Source organism: Bombus pascuorum, chromosome 15 (assembly GCF_905332965.1).
Source record: "Bombus pascuorum chromosome 15, iyBomPasc1.1, whole genome shotgun sequence".
Lineage (NCBI taxonomy): Eukaryota > Metazoa > Arthropoda > Insecta > Hymenoptera > Apidae > Bombus > Bombus pascuorum.
The window spans coordinates 4,203,965-4,222,867 of NC_083502.1; the positions used below are offsets into that span (position 1 = coordinate 4,203,965).

At 30.9% G+C, this 18,903-nt stretch overlaps 2 protein-coding genes across 9 annotated transcripts; both read left to right on the forward strand.

Annotated features, from left to right (window-relative positions):
• Window positions 1–351: 351 nt before the first annotated feature.
• LOC132914668 (alpha-ketoglutarate-dependent dioxygenase alkB homolog 7, mitochondrial-like) lies at window positions 352–3,449 on the forward strand. Of its 2 annotated transcripts, XM_060973975.1 has the most exons (6): window positions 352–945; window positions 1,020–1,193; window positions 1,260–1,384; window positions 2,498–2,575; window positions 2,753–3,035; window positions 3,112–3,449. In XM_060973975.1, exons 1-6 carry the CDS (start codon window positions 694–696, stop codon window positions 3,325–3,327), a joined length of 1,128 nt encoding a protein of 375 aa, XP_060829958.1. In that variant the 5' UTR covers window positions 352–693; the 3' UTR covers window positions 3,328–3,449. The 2 variants fall into 2 exon arrangements, with proteins under 2 accessions (XP_060829958.1, XP_060829959.1); XM_060973976.1 differs by lacking the exons at window positions 2,498–2,575; window positions 2,753–3,035; window positions 3,112–3,449 and adding an exon at window positions 1,520–1,755 and having other exon boundaries at window positions 358–945.
• A 656-nt stretch (window positions 3,450–4,105) lies between these two features.
• LOC132914665 (TAR DNA-binding protein 43) lies at window positions 4,106–18,396 on the forward strand. 7 transcript variants are annotated; one of them, XR_009659638.1, is made up of 6 exons: window positions 4,111–4,583; window positions 7,132–7,301; window positions 7,473–7,613; window positions 11,319–12,276; window positions 17,792–17,966; window positions 18,057–18,396. XR_009659638.1 is itself a non-coding variant. In XM_060973972.1 (5 exons), exons 1-5 carry the CDS (start codon window positions 4,346–4,348, stop codon window positions 12,171–12,173), a joined length of 1,326 nt encoding a protein of 441 aa, XP_060829955.1. In that variant the 5' UTR covers window positions 4,111–4,345; the 3' UTR covers window positions 12,174–15,901. The 7 variants fall into 7 exon arrangements, 4 of the variants coding, with proteins under 4 accessions (XP_060829952.1, XP_060829955.1, XP_060829951.1 ...); XR_009659639.1 differs by having other exon boundaries at window positions 17,795–17,966; XR_009659640.1 differs by lacking the exon at window positions 17,792–17,966.
• Window positions 18,397–18,903: the final 507 nt, after the last annotated feature.

Sequence of the window (18,903 nt, forward strand, 5' to 3'; positions counted from 1 at the left end):
GAGGTAAATGAGACAACGTGATATGAATTTGGAGTAAATTCAGGCTTTCAATCTTAAGGTATTGTAAAATAGAGACGAACTGTCAAAATTAAATTTTTTAGCGGCTCAATTAAAATATGAAGCAACTCAATTTAAATTTGTTGTACTATGATATCTGATGATATACAACTATCCGTGAAACGATCATTTTACATGATCATGATTTATAATTAACGATTACCCGCCAACAATTAAAACACCACATGTCCAGTAATGTTGCTACGCTACCTACTGGTGAAAACTAAAAGTAAAGTCATTCAAGACGATTTACGCAATTTAAATAAACTACACTGTAATTGTGAAATTGTTCAATATCTGTATACTATAATCTTGTTTAAATATTGTATTATGAATGTTGTATATATTAATAAATATATTTTTCACCTTCTATTAAATAAAAGTCAGTATCGTATCCAATAATCCCTAGCAATTTAGTTTGAAAATTACTTCTTTATATATTAATATTATTGTTTCTGAAACAGTTATATTTATCTTGTGATATATGTATTTACATATGTCAAATGACTTAAGGACTATAACATTGAATGAGTACCCATATCTCATAGGTGATCGATTGAACTTTAATGTATATTACTGAATCTTTATCATTTTTAGCCTATAGGTTTCTAACCTATTGAAAAAAGTGAATGAAGGATGAAAGTTAAATTGAATTTATTCGTTTATTTCATAAATAAATATTTCAATTACAATAGTGTGAAATATTATTCGCAATCGAAAACTCTGTTTAATAAGACGGAGGTTAATTTTAAAAATTGGGAGAAAGAGCTAGAGAGAACGATGCAAGTTCTCCCAAATTTTATCACAGTTGAAGAAGAGACGTCTTTAATGGAAGAAATTGATCCTTATGTGAAGAGACTAAAATATGAACAGTCGCATTGGGATGATGTTAGTATAATAAAATTGATCCATCACTATTTCTATGAAATTGTAATTATACTTCCCTAAATTGATTATTATAGGCAATACATAATTATAGAGAAACAGAGAAAGGCAAATGGAACAATGAGAATGCAAAGGTAATAAATAGAATTCGAGAGAAAGCATTTTCTAAAGATATGTCTCAGATTCCACTGATCCACATTTTAGACTTAGCACCAGAAGGATGGATAAAGCCACATGTTGATAGCATTAGAGTATGTATTTTATTTTTTAATTTCTAACACAAGCAGAATTTACATAGATATAATTCTTCTTCATAGTTCTGTGGAGAGATTATTACTGGTTTAAGTTTATTAACTGATAGCGTAATGAGACTAAAAATGGTTGATAATGTAACTTTATATAAAGATTTTCTATTGCCAAGAAGATCTCTATATATAATGAGGTAAGAGTAATGATTCCTCAATTATTTATATTATTTACATTATATTATTATATATTATATTAATGCAACTCATGTATATTATTTATGTTATGCACTTTTAATTCATATATATTATCTGTTATCTTTGCTTTATAGTGGTGCAGCTAGATACAATTATAATCACGAAATTCTAAAAAATGAAGAATCTTTTTTTAAAGGACAACATATACCAAAGGGCAGACGTATTTCAGTAATATGTAGATGTCAACCACAACGTGATGATTAATACCATACAGTTGTACATAACTGTTTCGAAAAGTTATATTGTACATATATAAAATATATTATTCAATACATTATAAATAAAAATAATTTAATAGAAAATAAAAAAATATATATATATTCAATTAGACACGTGAAGTCAAAGATAAATATATACAAATGATCACGTGACGCTGCAATTATTGGTTAATAGTCGCTAGTATATTGTAATCTTCAAGAATAATTTTAATTAATATTTTAAAAAATGTTTTAATTGAACGGCAGAACTTATGACATTTATTTAACCTGTAGCAAAATATACTTAAAAAGATAATGTTTTGAAAAATAACTTTTTATTTTATATCACGGAACTTTAAATATGATGTAATTTCCCCTAGATTTTGATTGCATGGTTTTGCTTACTTTCTCTCCCCAATCTCATTAGACTCTCTTTTATAATAAAACTAGATCACATTTTATAGTGAATTTCAAGGTTAAAAATCCAAATCATGAATGTTGATATACAGAGGTAATATGAATATTTTAAATCATGTTCTCGACGGAGATTAGAGACGCGTTAGCCACAACCGCCTCGATTTGCACGGTTTTACAATTTTTAGCTGGCGTGTAAGTAAAAATACAAGCCTGCAACAGACTTACTCTTATGAAGAAAATTTTAAAATATAGTTGTATAATTTATTGTCATAATCATGTGCAATAAGGTCCTAAATTATAGTCATATAACTTCATAAAACTTTCTTTTGATAATGATAAGAAAGTATCTAAAAAAATAAGCGTTAATTCTCTTTTGTTACACTCAACAAATTCTATTGTCTTACAATGAAATCAGAAAGTTACAAAAGTATGTTTTAGGCTAGTATGCAGAAAGATCATTAAAAATGGCAGTACAGGAAATAGTTCAATCTTGGCATTTGTAACATGTTATACATCGTAAGTGTTATACCTTTTTGATTTTAAAAACAGTTTATTGCTAACAGATGTTAATTTCCCTTAATGATTGTTTATTTGATCCCCATATCACTGCTTAATTTATAAACATTTTAATGACTCTTAAACATTTACTTAATGTTTATTATTAGAGTCAAGTTCTTGTATAATATGTTACAGATGTGTCTTGTGGATGAGATACGGTATGCTTATTGGAGATCGATTTATATTGTTAGTGAATGTTTTTGGCTCCATACTCCAAGCATCTTATATTTACGTATTTATTTTGTATAGTGTACAAAAATTTAAACCAATAAAACAAATGATTGCAGCGACTTGCTTCCTTGGAATTGTGTACTTTTATAGTTTTTACGAGGAAGACAGAGTATTAGCTGCAAAATATGTTGGTTTCCTTAGTTGTATATTAACAGTATTATTTTTTGCATCTCCATTAATGATGTTGGTAAGTCTCCTAACTTTTTCAGTTTGTAATAATTGCTTGGCTTGAAAAAGAGATAATGGAATAAAATATTTTTTAGGCACATGTGGTAAGAGTTAAAAGTACAGAAAGTTTACCATTTCCCATTATCATGGCTTCTTTAATAGTTTCTTGTCAGTGGTTTGCATACGGTTGCCTTCTTAATGATCGGTTCATACAAATACCAAATTTCTTAGGTTGTGTATTATCTGCATTTCAACTTTGTTTCTTTTTAGTTTATCATAACGATCAATCTAATGAGACTTATTTGATATAATATCAATAAATATATCTCACATATGTACTGTAAACAAATAAATATATTTTTTAATATATTGATCATAAATTAAAATATATGATTTGTACTCTCAAAGAGAAATATATTTTCGAAATAATTAATCGACTTCTTAATTGAAAGAAAACACTACTTATTCTTCAAATTTGATTCCTTCCCGCTAAAAACTGCTGCTACGTGGTTTCTCAAACACTTCTGTTGGCACTATAAAATTCCCTAAATGTCAGAATAACAACTGATAAATACACAATTTATAAAAATACAACGATGGCATTAAATAATATCTTATTTCCAAAAACAAACGAATTACATAATAGATGTATAACAAAAACTATTTTCCATGTATTACACCTACAAATTACTTTTCCTCTCTACTTCTAGTAAATCTATAAATTATTTTTCTTTTCTTACTTTTCCAACATATATTAATTGATAATTCGAGCATATATCATTATATTTTTTACATTATGTTAATATAAAAATATAAAATATTCAAAAACAAACAACTTCATAATGCTTAAAAACCACATTAGTACTTCATTTGAACTTCGCATTAGTCATACATCTGTTCCAAATATACCAAAACAAATATTGTATAACTGCTGCAAAATTACTACTCATATTCTAAAAAATCTTTCTCGCATTCTGCTGTTATAATATTGGTCAAGATAATCGATTTTCTCTTAAAAATGCTGCTTTAAAGGCGGAAGTTGACGGAGCGAATATATTGGTGAGACATATTGGTGGAGTTCCGGGGCGGACCGGTTGGCAGCACTGGCAGAGGTGGTGTCGAGAAGAGAGAAAGAGGTGCGGTGTTGCGTGACTGACTGCGAGTCCGAGCGTGTGTGTTTGTTGTGTTGTACGAGGAACAAATTTGTACTTCTCTTATTTGGGAAGAAAACGAGGAAAACAAAAAAAAAAAAAGAAAATAGGGAAAACCGTTTCGCTTGATCTTTGTTTTTGGGGGAAAGAGATCGCACGTTTGGAAGAGAAAAGAATCATGTCGTCGTACATCCAGGTTGCCGAGGACGAAGGCGATGAGCCGATTGAATTGCCGACCGAGGACGATAGCACACTTTTATTGACTACCGTAACCGCCCAGTTCCCCGGGACATGTGGCTTGAAATATCGGAATCCAGAATCTCGGACGATGCGTGGCATTCGTCTCGTTGACGGGCGTCTTCATCCACCGGAAAATGGATGGGGCAAGGCGATTTACTTCTGTGTTTTTCCAAAAGGTGCTTATTTCACTATGAATCGTTGCTTTTTTGATCGTCCTCTCTCTTTCTCTCTCGCTCTCTTGGTATATATATGTGTGTGTGTATATATATATCCTTATCTCCCCTATTTCCTCCCCTCCTTCTCCCCACTCCTTTCCAAAAATGTACTAACGCCACACGAATCAAGATCAACTATATGTATATAGCATGCTTTTGCATATACTTGAGAAACAGAAATATTAACACACACATAGATTGTTTTAGAAAATTTTTGTATGAATTTTGAAAACTGTAATTAGATTATGGATTTTTATGTAAATTTATATATTTTTGGAAATGTAATTGAAAAAATAGAATACTTTTCAAATATTGTAGAAAGCACTGTGATTTAAATGTTCTATATATATTTCCATTTTATATGCATTTTGTGCAATTTTGCAGTTTCAAACTTATAAATGCATAAAAATCCGCAGTTTTGTAATTTTGCAGTGATTGTATTTTTTTTGTAAAATCATCATCATTGTGATATCAGTTTTGACTCTTGAAACATTATTTCATAAAATTTTCATACGAATTTCAAGAAAAATTATTACGTGTAACCTAAATTTTTGCTTCGGTTATGATTCTTATAAGGGTTTTGTATTGTTTTTAAATGATTTTTTTTTTATTCTACGTAGTCTTTTGGTTCTAAATCTGATCTAGCATCAATTCTTCTATTGATTTTATGATTTCCGAAATTTTATGTTTCGATAAAAGTAGTTTGTGGAATATTTATTATTATTTATCTTTATTTATTATCTTTATCTTTATTGTATTACTTATTATGATGTATATTAAAGATTTAAATTTGAAAGTTACATTTTGCAGATTTGTATGGGATTTTATAACTAAATTTAATATGTGTTGGTATTTCTGATTATCACTATATATTGATTAATGTGAAACTTAAAAGTTTGTTAAACTTATCAATTGTTTATAACAACTTGAAGCTTTTTTTTAGTTCTTGTGAGTTTACAAATACTATTGTTGCTAATGCTTGATCTTGAATAATTCATATTTATCTTATTATGATCATTAGACTGCAGATGTTTATGCAAATTTATATTTTTGTGAATGTAACTAAGTAAAGTTGTTTCATCTACTAGCTTGAATATTACTTATACTTGTTCAGATTACACAAAATGCATGCTATGAAATTTTATATTTAAAGTTCTCATAACTGCATAAACATCCATAGTTTAATGGTCATTTTACTCATATACTTGTCTTTTTCGAAGTCCAGTACATGTGTTTGTGTTTGTTATATTTTGAGCTTTCAAATCCATCCTCTCTTCTTTTCCTTTTTTTTATTTATGTTTTTTTTTCTTTTTTTTTTCTTTTTTTTTTTACTTTTTTTCAAGAACATAGAACTTCACCTTTCTGCATAATTTTTTTTATTAATCCTCTGATTCCCATAACTTGGACTAAGATACAATATGAAAAATATTTGTTATTTCTATTTCTATATATATATTTTATATATTAGATTTATGTATTATATTTATATATATTATATATATATATATTATATATATATATTATATATATATATATAAAATTCCCTTTTATGTATAGAATAAAAAATAGAACAAGATAATACAAATAACGTAAACCTGGAATTGCAATAGTAATTCTACATTTCATATGTATATAAAAGTTTCAAAAAAGCTAGTATTCTTATATAAATTTATTATGTATATTACATACTGTATATTCTTTTTGATATTGCAATACAGTAACTGATCAAGTAATACAAAACACATTTTCTCTACAAAAACAAGAAAAATCAAATATGTATAAAAGCAGCCATTAGAGTTCATCAGTATTTATAAAGTATTGATTTGTTTATGTTGTAAGCAGTTGAAGGTACATATGGGAACTGGAGGGTCAAATACTTATATTTATTTCTAAATAGTTTAAAAAATTTGTTTCTTATTAACTTTGATCATTTACTACATCTAGTGGTGTTAATGTAAGCATATGCTAGTATTCAACTCAATGAATGAACATTCACAGACCTGGATCATAAATATGTTAGCATTATATTCTTAACTCATATTATTAATAAGGTCTACAAATATCTATATATTTATAGCTAAAGTTTGTTTACACCTATGTGAGTCTGTATATATATATACACACACATAGATGTGAATCTGAATGTTTAATATAATGTATTTTGCGCGCGCGTGCGTGCACATACATGCCACACACACACACACACACACACACACACACACACACACACACACACACACACACACACACACACACACACACACGCATAGTTACATACGTATACAATACGGCACAAATTTTTTATATTTTTTGAAAAGTAGTTATTTGTACTGGATTTCCATACTTCCGTTTTTTTATTATTATTTTTATTACAGTTGCATTTATTTTTTCTCTCTTTCTTAAATTATATATATACGTGTAGAATCTTGTGATGCGACAAACTTTTTTCGGATGAAGTTCTAGTAAAATGAAAAAAAGTTAGTAGACATGAACACTTATATCTTTTCAGAGAACAAACGTAAATCTGATGACAATTTGGAAAATTCCACAGCTAAGACTAAAAGAATGGAAACAAAGTTGCGTTGCACAGACTTGATCGTACTTGGTTTACCATGGAAAACAACCGAGCAGAACTTGCGAGAATATTTTGAAACATTTGGCGAAGTACTCATGGCACAAGTGAGTCTCTCAATTTTTTCCTTTCACTTTTTTTTTTCTTGTTCGTATTTAAATATTCATAAGAATGTGAAAAAAAGAGGTTATTAAAAACAGTTCGGTATTGAATAGTGAATTAAAATCTTGAAAATAATTATAGATTAAAATTTCATTTCGATCTAAATTTTGTTGTAGGTTAAAAAAGATGCAAAGTCGGGTCAGAGCAAAGGATTTGGCTTTATTAGATTTGGAAGTTATGAGTCTCAATTAAGATGTCTTGCCCAGCGACATATGATTGATGGGCGATGGTGTGATGTCAAGGTTCCCAATAGTAAGGTAAGAGCATCATTATGTTCATTAAAAAACATTAATTGTTTCTTCATGTATCTGCAAGTAGCTATGAAATATTTAATTATTTAACAATTATTTAAGATCTTAATATACATACGTAGGATATTTGCATGCGAATCGTAGATCTGTACCCACGTTTCGTACTATCCAATTTATTATGTACCAATAATGTAACTTTCTGATAAATAATTATTCACAAAAATTAATATATTCATTTATTTCTCTATGAAATAATGCAAATATAAGATAATCTTGTACTATTTCTTTGTTCTTTAAAGTGATTTAGTAAATATAATAAAGTAATGCATATTATAAAAAAGATGTCCCAAAAATTATAAAAGCAAAAAAGTTGTTGATTAAGTAAACAGCAAAATTGCTTTCTTGCAATGAAAGACAATATCTATATAAGAATGATTTTTCTATATATATTTTGTATAGATCTATGATGCGCGCTATAAGATATTAATAGAACTATAAACAACAGTACGAATTATAAAAAAGATAAAAGAATGGATAAGAGGCCTGTCTATGGCACAGACGCGGATGGATTCTTGGTTGAAAAAGTTCTTTTCTCTATTCTGAATCTTTGCACAATGACTATAAGACATATAATTGGTTTCCATTTACAATTTTTGAACGTCATCTTTTATATATATCTCTTGAGGAGAAAGTATACTGTGGTATAAATAGATGAATGTGTAGTCGATTAAGTGGCATATTTATAATGGAAATGTGATATATGTGTGTAAATGCTTTAATGAGTGTAGTACGATGCAAAGTGAGATACTTTAAGAAAGTATGCTTGCGTGCCCTTGTAAATAACATTGGTATGTTTGTGTTCTCTTTAAATAGTGTGGAAATTTCACGAATATGCTATGAGAGCGTACCACTGTCAGACAAATAAATACGGACATTTGAAAATACATACCCAATTGATTAATACAGAACTTAGGACAGATTAGTTGCAACATGTAGGACTACTATTTTATGAACTTGATTTCCTAGTGCGAAATTTTCATAAGAATTCTGTGTATTGTGCAGCTGTTAACTTGTTAGAAAAATTTAAACAAAAGTATCATTGCATCTATGGGACGAGATTTAGAGAGATCGATCTTTTTTCGTGTTAAAACGTATGTTATGCACTAGGAGTGAATTTTAAATGATAAAATAGTCGAGCACTGGTTAAATGTGTAACTTTTTGAAAATGATAAATATTGTAATGGGTATGGTTTGCGTGACAGTGTGTGCAATCGAAGGTGTGTAATGTAATAAATTGTTATAATTTCTTGAAGTGAGCACTGAATTTTGCGAAGAGAACTTCCAGGTCATGATTAGATTTAACTTACATAAAACGTCAACAAATATAGAATCATTCAGTATATGGTGTCCTTTACAATCGATTTAATATAGTACTTGTAAAATGGTATTGATAACGATACGAACAAATAGAGTGTAAAGTTCGTAGATGAATGAAAGACGCGTGATGTCTAAAAGTCGTGCCGTTCTTATTACTATAAAAGATCTTCTATTAGCGCGTGTTACGATGATAGTTTGAAACTTTATAATTGGTATGTGGTATGATACGTTGAAACAAAAAGAAACCTAAGAGAAATAAAAGAAAAGAAAAAATATAGAAAAAAAGTATGTTAATGAGTGAGAGTGCGTATATGTGTGTGATTCAATCAATTATAATAGATAAAAATTGTATGTGATTGTCGAGGGCTGGTGTATCTGGTTGCAGAATATTGATGGCTTAATGATGGCTCGTCAGTATGATACGAGCAAACACAATGAATGCTACCGCCCTATACCGGTTCATACGCCGAGTAGTCGACGGGTACCTGTGGCGAAACCGTATATCAACTTAAATACATCCGAAGCTGCTAATACACCTAGGTACGATTCGGAGTACGATTATAAAACAACGCATTATCCGTCGTACCCTCCCAATTATCCGTACGATGATAACAATAAGTACAAGTACGAGGGCCAGAACTATAATGCGTATGAGAAACCGAGTTACCCATCCTATGAGGATCCTGGGTACGACACACGTAATTACATGGTTCAACATACAACCGCAGCAGCCCCGAATCCCAGCGCCGCATATCCGTCCGATACGGAGTATACAAGATACACCAACTACGAAGGACGCGCTGTGTACCCGGTCATGGAAAATCCGGACTACACGGAGAAAGCCAGATATAATTATGGTTACGATCGAAACTATTATGAAGCAGACGGTCGTTACGCATCCACGGACTGTAGATACGCACTGGATGTCAGATATCCAGATACCAGACACGCGGACAATCGAATTCCAGCTGATAGTAGAGAAGCTGATTGTAGATATCCGGTGGACAATCGTGATATGGATAGAAGATACGCTGTCGATGGTAGGGACCCGGATGGTAGATACGCTGTTGAGAACAGAGAAGTAGACACCAGATATCCGCCAGATTCGAAGGAAGTAGACGCCAGGTTTACAGATACAACAAGATATCCGGCTAAAGAGAACTATTACGATCGTTATTACAAGCATCGCCCATCGAGGGATCACCATGTCTCGGATACGTCAAGATACTGATGAGTCTTGTTACTATCGTTAAATACATATGTGTCACGTTTCAACGGGAATAGAGATTTTTATGATAGGAGATTGCTTGTAAACGCTCAATTCATCATTTGTATGAGATACCTTCAAGCGACAAAGAATTTTCACAATATATGTTCTTTTGTAATTTGTTTTAACTCTTGAATTGCTCTTATACCTCGTATAATATTTTCTCTTTATTGGCCTGTCGGATGGCATGATATAATTTGTTTCTACAATTAATGAATCCCATCATTGGTTACAAATGAATATGAATGATAATTTTGAACATGGACATTTCTCGATGGAAACTAAGTGGAAGAGAATGTATCTCGGTTTAACAAGCGAATCTCTTGAATTTCTGTTTCCTTGAATTCATAAGTAGTCTCATCGTATTCGCTATAAAGACGTAAATTATATATATTCCCCTTGATTCGCGATCTCTGTTGCAAATATTTAAAAAAAAGAGAAAAAAAGATATGTTATTGACTTTTTAGCAATAGCTTTGTATAACTGTTTACATTTTATCATCAAACTATTGTGCTTATTCAGTTTAAGATAATGTAATATATATATATAGCATGAATTTTTACATCGAATATATACAGAGAAAAAGGAGTTTGTACAGATTTTGTGCATGGATTTTTAAAAGGCCATAGTGCTTAAGTATTATATTATATATACATATATATATATATTCATGGGGATAAAAAATGTAAATTGACCAGGCGATACCTTTTTTCTCAAATCGTTAATTAGACCATATGTATCAAAAAGATTTTTCTATAAAACTTGACGTTAGTGCAGATTAACATTCTTTTTTCTTCTCTTATTCATTTTTATGTGAAATAATTGGACGTTCAATCAAAGATTTTAATAATTTAGCCTATAATTAAGCTAAATAATAAAGTTAGTGTGTACTTGATCATTATTTTTGATAAATGAGACATTACTGTATGTACATTTATGACAGTAATGTGCACTGTGCGCAAGTTTTATTGAATAATATTAAAAGAAAAACAAAAAAAATCAAAAAATTACCAAAAATCTGTGAAAATCTGTTGTACATGATTGATTGATTGTGCGTTTGTGCGTAGGAGGGAATGATTCAGCAAGTACCCTGCAAGGTATTCGTGGGACGCTGTACAGAAGACCTAACTGCTGATGATCTGCGCGACTATTTCTCCAAATATGGCGAAGTGACGGACGTGTTCATCCCAAAACCTTTCCGTGCATTTTCATTTGTTACTTTCTTAGATCCCGAGGTAGCCCAGTCCCTATGCGGCGAGGATCACATTATTAAAGGAGTGTCTGTACACGTGTCGAACGCCGCGCCGAAGTCTGAGGGGAACAATAAAAATTTCAATAATCAAGTGAACTCAAACATGCGTAGAGGCGCTCCAGGTCCCGTCGAGAATAACGTGCAGGGAAACTATCAGGGTAACCGATACATGGGCCACTCAGGTAACAATATGGGTCCAAATGGCTGGAACAATCCAGGGAATCGGGGCAATCTTGACATGCCTAACCTTCAAGCATTGGGTATTACTGGGCAAAATAATGGCGGCGGTGGCGGTGGCGGTATGTCAAATCCATTGGCGATGGGAGGGCTGAATTTGTCCGCGTTACCAGTCAACCCGGCTTTGGTCGCAGCTGCATTGAACCAAGCATCTTGGGGTCTGATCGGTAACTTGCAGAATCAGGGAAACGATCAGGGCTATTCGAACCAGCCTGGCCCACCTGGTCAACCACCTTCAGGCAACAATAGTATTGGTAACAGTGGAAACTCTGGCTTTCTCAGTTGGATGAATCAAGGGGGTGGTGATGGTAATACTGGCAATCCTGGAACAGGTGGTCCAGGCCCGAATAATCCAAACGCATCCCAAGGTGCTTGGCAGAATCATCCAGGACAACGTGATCAGAAATCGAACACCTTTCTCAAGTACGAATAAGCTGCGTCGAGGGTCCCAGTATAGTCCTGGAAAGGGCGACGAATCCGTTCCTTTGATCCTGACACACGTTAACTACAAGTGACAAGAGTCTAGGCAAGTGTATGTAGGTACAAAATAATCTTCTTCATTTATATAAAGAACAGAACCAAAGCCTCTATCAATGGAGGGGAACGGGTTCCATGATTATTCTTTCTGTATGTTCCATTATCTCAGACATACAGAGAGAAATGATATATTTTCTTCCCTTTTTTTCTACTTTTATTCAAATTCAATTTCATTTGATCATGATGATTATGTATACATATACATATAAGATAGTGTGCTCCATGGAGAAAAGTAACAAACAAAATGAAATAACACTTTCTGTCTTTTAGCACGTCACACAAGAAAATGATATGTATTTCTAACTCTACATCTCTGTCTTTTTCTCTTTCTCACTTTCTTACTGGCTTATGGAGAAATTAGCACAATATTCCTTAAGTGCGTGTTTTAGAAAGGACGGATAGCTTCGATCATCTGAACTTGCATACTAACTGTATGATCTCATTTCAAGCGTGCGGTCTAACCAACTCGGTATGTACAGAATGTTCTGAAATGACAATGATGAGGATGATGATACTGCTGGTGATTCTGGTATGATAATGATCGTGATGATGATATATATGCACATATATAATATATGATGATTGTGGATGTTTTGTACAAGAACAAGAACGAGATTTATTGTAGCGGAGTACGTATATGTGCTTATGTTTATTTAAAGTTTCGTGCCGTGTGTTTAAATGTGTAATTGAGAATTAAAGGACTTAGTGCGTACACAGAGTCCAATAGAGTTTGTAGAACATGAGATTAAAGATTTTCATCGAGTGAAGATCATCAACTTTGATCTTGATCTTCTTGCTCGCGTGTCAGTGTCATTACACAATGTTACATTAATGCCATTGGTATACTCATTTTAATCAAATCATCAACATAGATCTATTTGAATTTCGCAACTGTGATTTAATTGAGACAAGATACTAACGATCATGAGATTAAGAAAGGTCAATAAGAAGATTTAGTTGAAAGACAAATTTCATTTTTATTTAAATAATTGCATATGTCCCCTAACAAAATAAATTTAGAATTTTATGTAAAAAGAACATTAAAATCGGAGTGCATTTATCTTACGTTATAAAAATGAAGTTTAGTCTTTGCTGCTTAGTTCTTTTTTAATTACTTTTTCTTTTTCTCTTCTTTTTTATAAGTTACATCTTCGTAGTCTTTATTACAAGCAAATATATATATTGACATATATATATTGTATAAATATATATATGTTCTCGATGTTAAATTTATCTTCTTAATCGAGCAGATGAAGTTTCAAGAGGCCGTCTGTTCATTTCTAATGAACAATTTTGCGTTGCAACAGCAACATATTTACGATAAGTGTAATGTTCGTTTTTCATATGAGAAACCGTTAGAATGTATGGGAAAGAATAAGTGTGAAATTGAAGTTGCATACAGATTGATCGCAGCTACCCGATACTTAAAATGCCATTAATTCTTTAAACGTTTTGCCTTAAAAGGAGAGAAAGAACAAAGGGGAAAAAAGGAAAAAGAAAACGTTTCTAGCGCGTGTATACACGAACGATTTATGTGAGAAATGTGTTTTACCTTGGGTATGATAGGTGCGTAACAAATATTTCATTGATTGATTGCGTGTGAAAGGTGGCATTTCTAATCTTTCCGACTTCTTATTTTTTTTTCCTTTCGATTCACTTTAAAGACATATTGCAAGCTTTTAATATATTTTTCGCAAGTAAAAAAACAGAAAGTAACAAAATTCTTCTATCGTCTGAAGCAATATAAGCTTACATATTTTACAAACTGAGAGTAGAGTATTTATTTTCTAAAGATCATGATTAGAAAACACAATGGAAAAAAATTTGCTCGTATTGCATAAATAGTAGCCAATAAACTCTTGCGTAGATAAACTTTTAATAAAGATAGAAAAAATAACTGCAGTTGAATTATTTTATGGTATTAACAATACGCTGCATTGAAATTAATGTAGGTGGGATATTTCCAGATTAACAATTATGAGTACACATTATTAAGAGGATATAAAAAGGATTTTTGTAAAAGATACATTTGTGTTATCATATCTTTTGTGCATGATATTAATTTTAGAATATTTCCTATTTAACATGCATATAATTTTATTAATTGTCATTGAGCAATGCGAATTTCATCTTAATAAATATGTATTATTGTAACGAGACCATGTAAATGTTTCTAAATCATTTAAGCAAAACTCTTTGAACGTGTACTCTTAATTGTAAGATTAAACAAATATTATATAAACGTAAACTCATAAATTCTATAAGTTAGGGCTTTTAAAGGATTTCAAGAAGAAAAAGGTATATAAATTTATAATCTATGTAATTTAATGAATTGTGATTCGATATACTATTTTAGAAAGCTCTAATTTTATCTAGAAACCTATGTAAACTTCCAGTTGCGTAATATTCAGTCAGACTTGCAATTAGCAGTACGTGTTAGCATGATTTGATCAAATATTTGAATAGCCTGGCTCACCGTGCTTCTTAAGAGTGTAAAGAAAAAAAAGAAACGATTTCTTCTATTTTATTAAAAAATCGTTGTTTTTTTCTTATTCTGATTTAACGGATTGAGGAGATTATTATTATAATCGACAATTAGATTGGATTGTTTTACCTCACGTGTCTCTCTGTGTGTGTGTATGGCGGTCGAATGTATTTGTTAATGGTCGTCTAAGAACTACAGGCATGAAAGTTTAATCGAGAAGTGATTTCTTGCTGTTTCACGATCACGAAAGCATATAGATGTTACTATATGTGTCTGATGCAAAAAAGATAAACTTAAACAACGTGTTGATAATGATGAGTGAGTACATTGATAAATGTGAGGTGAGCGGTAATTAATTACGAAAAAACAAAAGATGAAAAAAGATATTTTATGGATGGAACACAGTCGTTTATTGAATGCCTGAATATATATACAGATAAATATATATATATAGATATATATGCATATATAGATATATATATCTTTATTGAAATCCAGAATGTTTATACATAATGTAAAGAAAACATTGATGGAAAGTGCGTCGAAGTTTATTTATTGACGTCCTGCTGTAAATGATAATCGATATACAAAGACTGTAGTTTAAGACAACTTTTAACAGACATTAGAACCGTTTCTAGCTCATTATTATAGCCGGCTGATCTATTTCAAATCGTTCGCTATTCACCATGAGAAAAATATTTGTTTAATTTCTTCTGTTGAACATCTAACATAAATCTAATCGTGCAATTAATAGCGTATATATTGTCCTCCGAGGGCGAAAACAATGCTTTCCTCTCCTTAGAGAGCCATCGCGAAGCGAATTCTTCATCCATATATTTATGAATCAGTTGGATCCAACTGTTGCTCAAAAGATGCCTTGCGAAACGATTTGGAAATGATCTACGACGAGTGTGTAAATAATACGTAAGGAGCATTAATGTCGTTCGTGAACGTTTACGAATTTTGTTGTAGACAGTTCTCTATTGTAAATTAATAATTGAGATTGCGTTTCAAATGAGAATATTGAGAGTGATGATGAACGAATAACATCAAAGTTTTGTCATGTGAGAATGTTATTTTGATAGGTGGCAGAGATTGATTCTTATTACATAAGTTCATTACAGGATGATTAAAAACTATACACTGGCAGTAGTTTATTTATACACTTTTTCAAATTCCTCTGGTGGACCACTTGTTAACCACCTATTTCTGTGTTCGATCAATATCACATCATTTTTGAAAATTATAAGAAAACGTATAATGACAATTTAGTAGATAGTTTATTTTATGTAATTTGTTGTATGTATTATGTGTGTGTGTGTGTGTGTGATATTGCTCGAATTAAGAAGCGTTTCATTTAATCCTGCTTTTTTCAAGCTACTCTCTTTTTCATTTGAGAAAATAGAAAAAAAAATGTGCGCCAGCAATTCTTTTATGTGGAATCAACGACAATTATATTCACTTACAACCTCTTATACACGAATTTATTTCAGGCCTGTGATACCTTCTTTAATTATATGCTAACGTATATTGTTACCTGTTACAAGGTGGTTCAGATTACTAGAACCATTCAGGTGACTCTGTAAACATTTTTAGCAGATGATGTGTTGATCTACATGAAAATTACAAGATTTGGGAAAACTGTGCAGTGTGTTATCCAAGTTTGTTGTATCTCTTGACAATCTTCAATGTTTGCAGTGTGAATCTATCATGGAGTAAATATGTCTACGTGCTTATATACCAATATATCTTATCTGTGTTCTGTTTGATTAAACATTCATAAAAGTTATTAGCAATTTATCATTGTATATACATTGTAGTACACTACAACATAAATTTGTATCCTTTAACATTTTATCAAAGGCTTTGTAGATTTACAGAATGTTGGAATGTTCTTCCAGTATCAGTAACAAATAAATGAATCTTTGTGCTTGGATAAACAGGAAGCTTTGCTGGAGGTATGCTGGAGGAACATTCCACTAGTGATCAAATGAAACCTTGAAGATGGTACTAAGAGATAGAAAAGCTTGCTGTATTGCATCACATTCCAAAAAATCAGTCCCAACCACTTGGACCAGTCTATACACGTATATACTTAATTTCACATGTTACTACTCTGTCAAAGTACAAGAAAAGGAGAGAAGGGAATGAGTGAGTGGTTCCACACCATGAGTGGAAGCATTTTTGTGAGTTACATAACAGGTTACCGTCCAATCGATGAATGAACTTGATGATGATGATGATAGTGGTGGAGGTGATAGTGGTGATTATATGATGATAGTGATGATGAGGATGTTGAGATGATGATAATGATGAATAATGGTAATGAGGTTGAGGATGAGGATGAGGATGAATATGATAATTATGATGAGGATGATGATGACTGGGAAGTAGACGAGAGGCTAAACTTCGCAACAGGTGATTACGATTTGAAATGTATTACTTACGTACTATCGGGTTTTGCGTCATTGAAAAATCAACACTCAACTCAAGGTTGAAGTCTCCATTACAAATGACGCTCCCCATTTTCTATAATTCTCGCTACTATTTCGACGCACGGATGATGGGATTACCCAATCCGGTAATTTATTACATTTTTAACATTTGATGGCCTATACATTTGACAAATATTACTAAATATTCATACTTCTTTTTCATTTTTTATATATACATATTTTTTTACTCATTTCTTTTATAGAACAAATTAATTGTTTAAACTAAAATCATTAATTGCTCTTTTTATCTGCTTATATGCGTTATTCACCTTCAGGAATCACTGTTACGATGATATCATTAGCTTGCAAGAATATTTTTAATTAAGTAATTTCTGAAGCTGAAATTTTGACCTGTAATATTTCACATTCTTAAATATAATAGATAACTTAAAGAAATATGTGTAATATAAAGAAATTGATATAATTTAGTGTTGATTTAAGAAATCACCTGTACAAAATCATCAAATAGCACTAAATATTTTTATAATTTTTCATCTTATAAACTTGTACTAATTCTGACACATTTTTCTTTAGCAGTTTAGATGAATGAATTATTCTCTATAAATTCAAACGGACCAATGTATGCTACTTGAATAATGAAAGAATAGAGGAGGAGCATGAACACGTGTTACACAAGTGTTAAGTAGATACAAAAAAAAGGAGTGAAATATCATTAAAAAAAATATGTGGTGAAAGTTCATGTTTTGTTGTAAGCTAGTTGTTCAATTAATTATCTATGTTCATAGATGATAAATAATACTGTGGAGAAAAATTAATTCAGTGATATTTTTGTTTGTAGAAGTCGTTCATCAATGAACTCAATTAATTATTCAGTGACTGCTGGATGGCAATAATTTAACTTTCAAAGTAGGAATTCTGAAGTATGTACCTTGAACCTTTGCATACCAAAGACCACATTTACAGCTGTAAAGTAAAAAGGTGCTCAAGTTTACTTTTTATTTACTGGTTGTATTTATAATATTTTAGTAAAGTATGTGAAAACTTATATAAATAATATTTATATATAGGACAACAACCTAATGATAGAATAATGGGAAGTATTACAGTATTTACATAATCGAATTTGGAAACATAATGATTGTATAAAGAACTTTCAATAAAGTATATTTTTATTTAAAGCTAAGAATAGCTTGCTTTTCCTGTGTCTTTAAATCTACGTATATTTTCTCACATCATGTAAACGTACTATTGATTATTTAATAAAAGTAGTTGTAATCAGTGATAATATTTAATAAAAATCTCAACATATATATATGTATTTACATATATGCCTGTTTTGTATTGTTATAACAGTATGCAATGAAATATTTATTAAGATGTGTTATTAAATATTTAATATTCAATAAATAAGCAATATTAATTAACAATCTCCATCATTTTATTTACAAATGCATTTGAACAGTGTGTAAAAATATCCTTAATGACTGTAATAAATGTAAGTATTTTCAAAATATGAAGTAACTAATGTACAGACAAAAAAAGAATAATTAGTACATTTTACCTATAAATAATTCTCCTGTTTTATCAAAACATTTTCAAAATATTTTCGTTTCCTGGTTTTTACCTCATATCGTATAATCGTTTCCGCATTATGAGTTTAGCTCCAGGCGATCTTTGTAAAAAAG

Bases quoted from the DNA above. Each gene is read 5' to 3' on its own strand.
- LOC132914668 (XM_060973975.1), top strand. From the start codon at position 694: ATGAAAGTTAAATTGAATTTATTCGTTTATTTCATAAATAAATATTTC. The intron at 1,194-1,259 runs GTATGTATTTTA...TCTTCTTCATAG, and splicing joins CACATGTTGATAGCATTAGA to TTCTGTGGAGAGATTATTAC. The intron at 3,036-3,111 runs GTAAGTCTCCTA...AATATTTTTTAG, and splicing joins CATCTCCATTAATGATGTTG to GCACATGTGGTAAGAGTTAA.
- LOC132914665 (XM_060973968.1), top strand. From the start codon at position 4,346: ATGTCGTCGTACATCCAGGTTGCCGAGGACGAAGGCGATGAGCCGATT. The intron at 7,302-7,472 runs GTGAGTCTCTCA...ATTTTGTTGTAG, and splicing joins GCGAAGTACTCATGGCACAA to GTTAAAAAAGATGCAAAGTC. The intron at 7,614-11,318 runs GTAAGAGCATCA...GTTTGTGCGTAG, and splicing joins TCAAGGTTCCCAATAGTAAG to GAGGGAATGATTCAGCAAGT.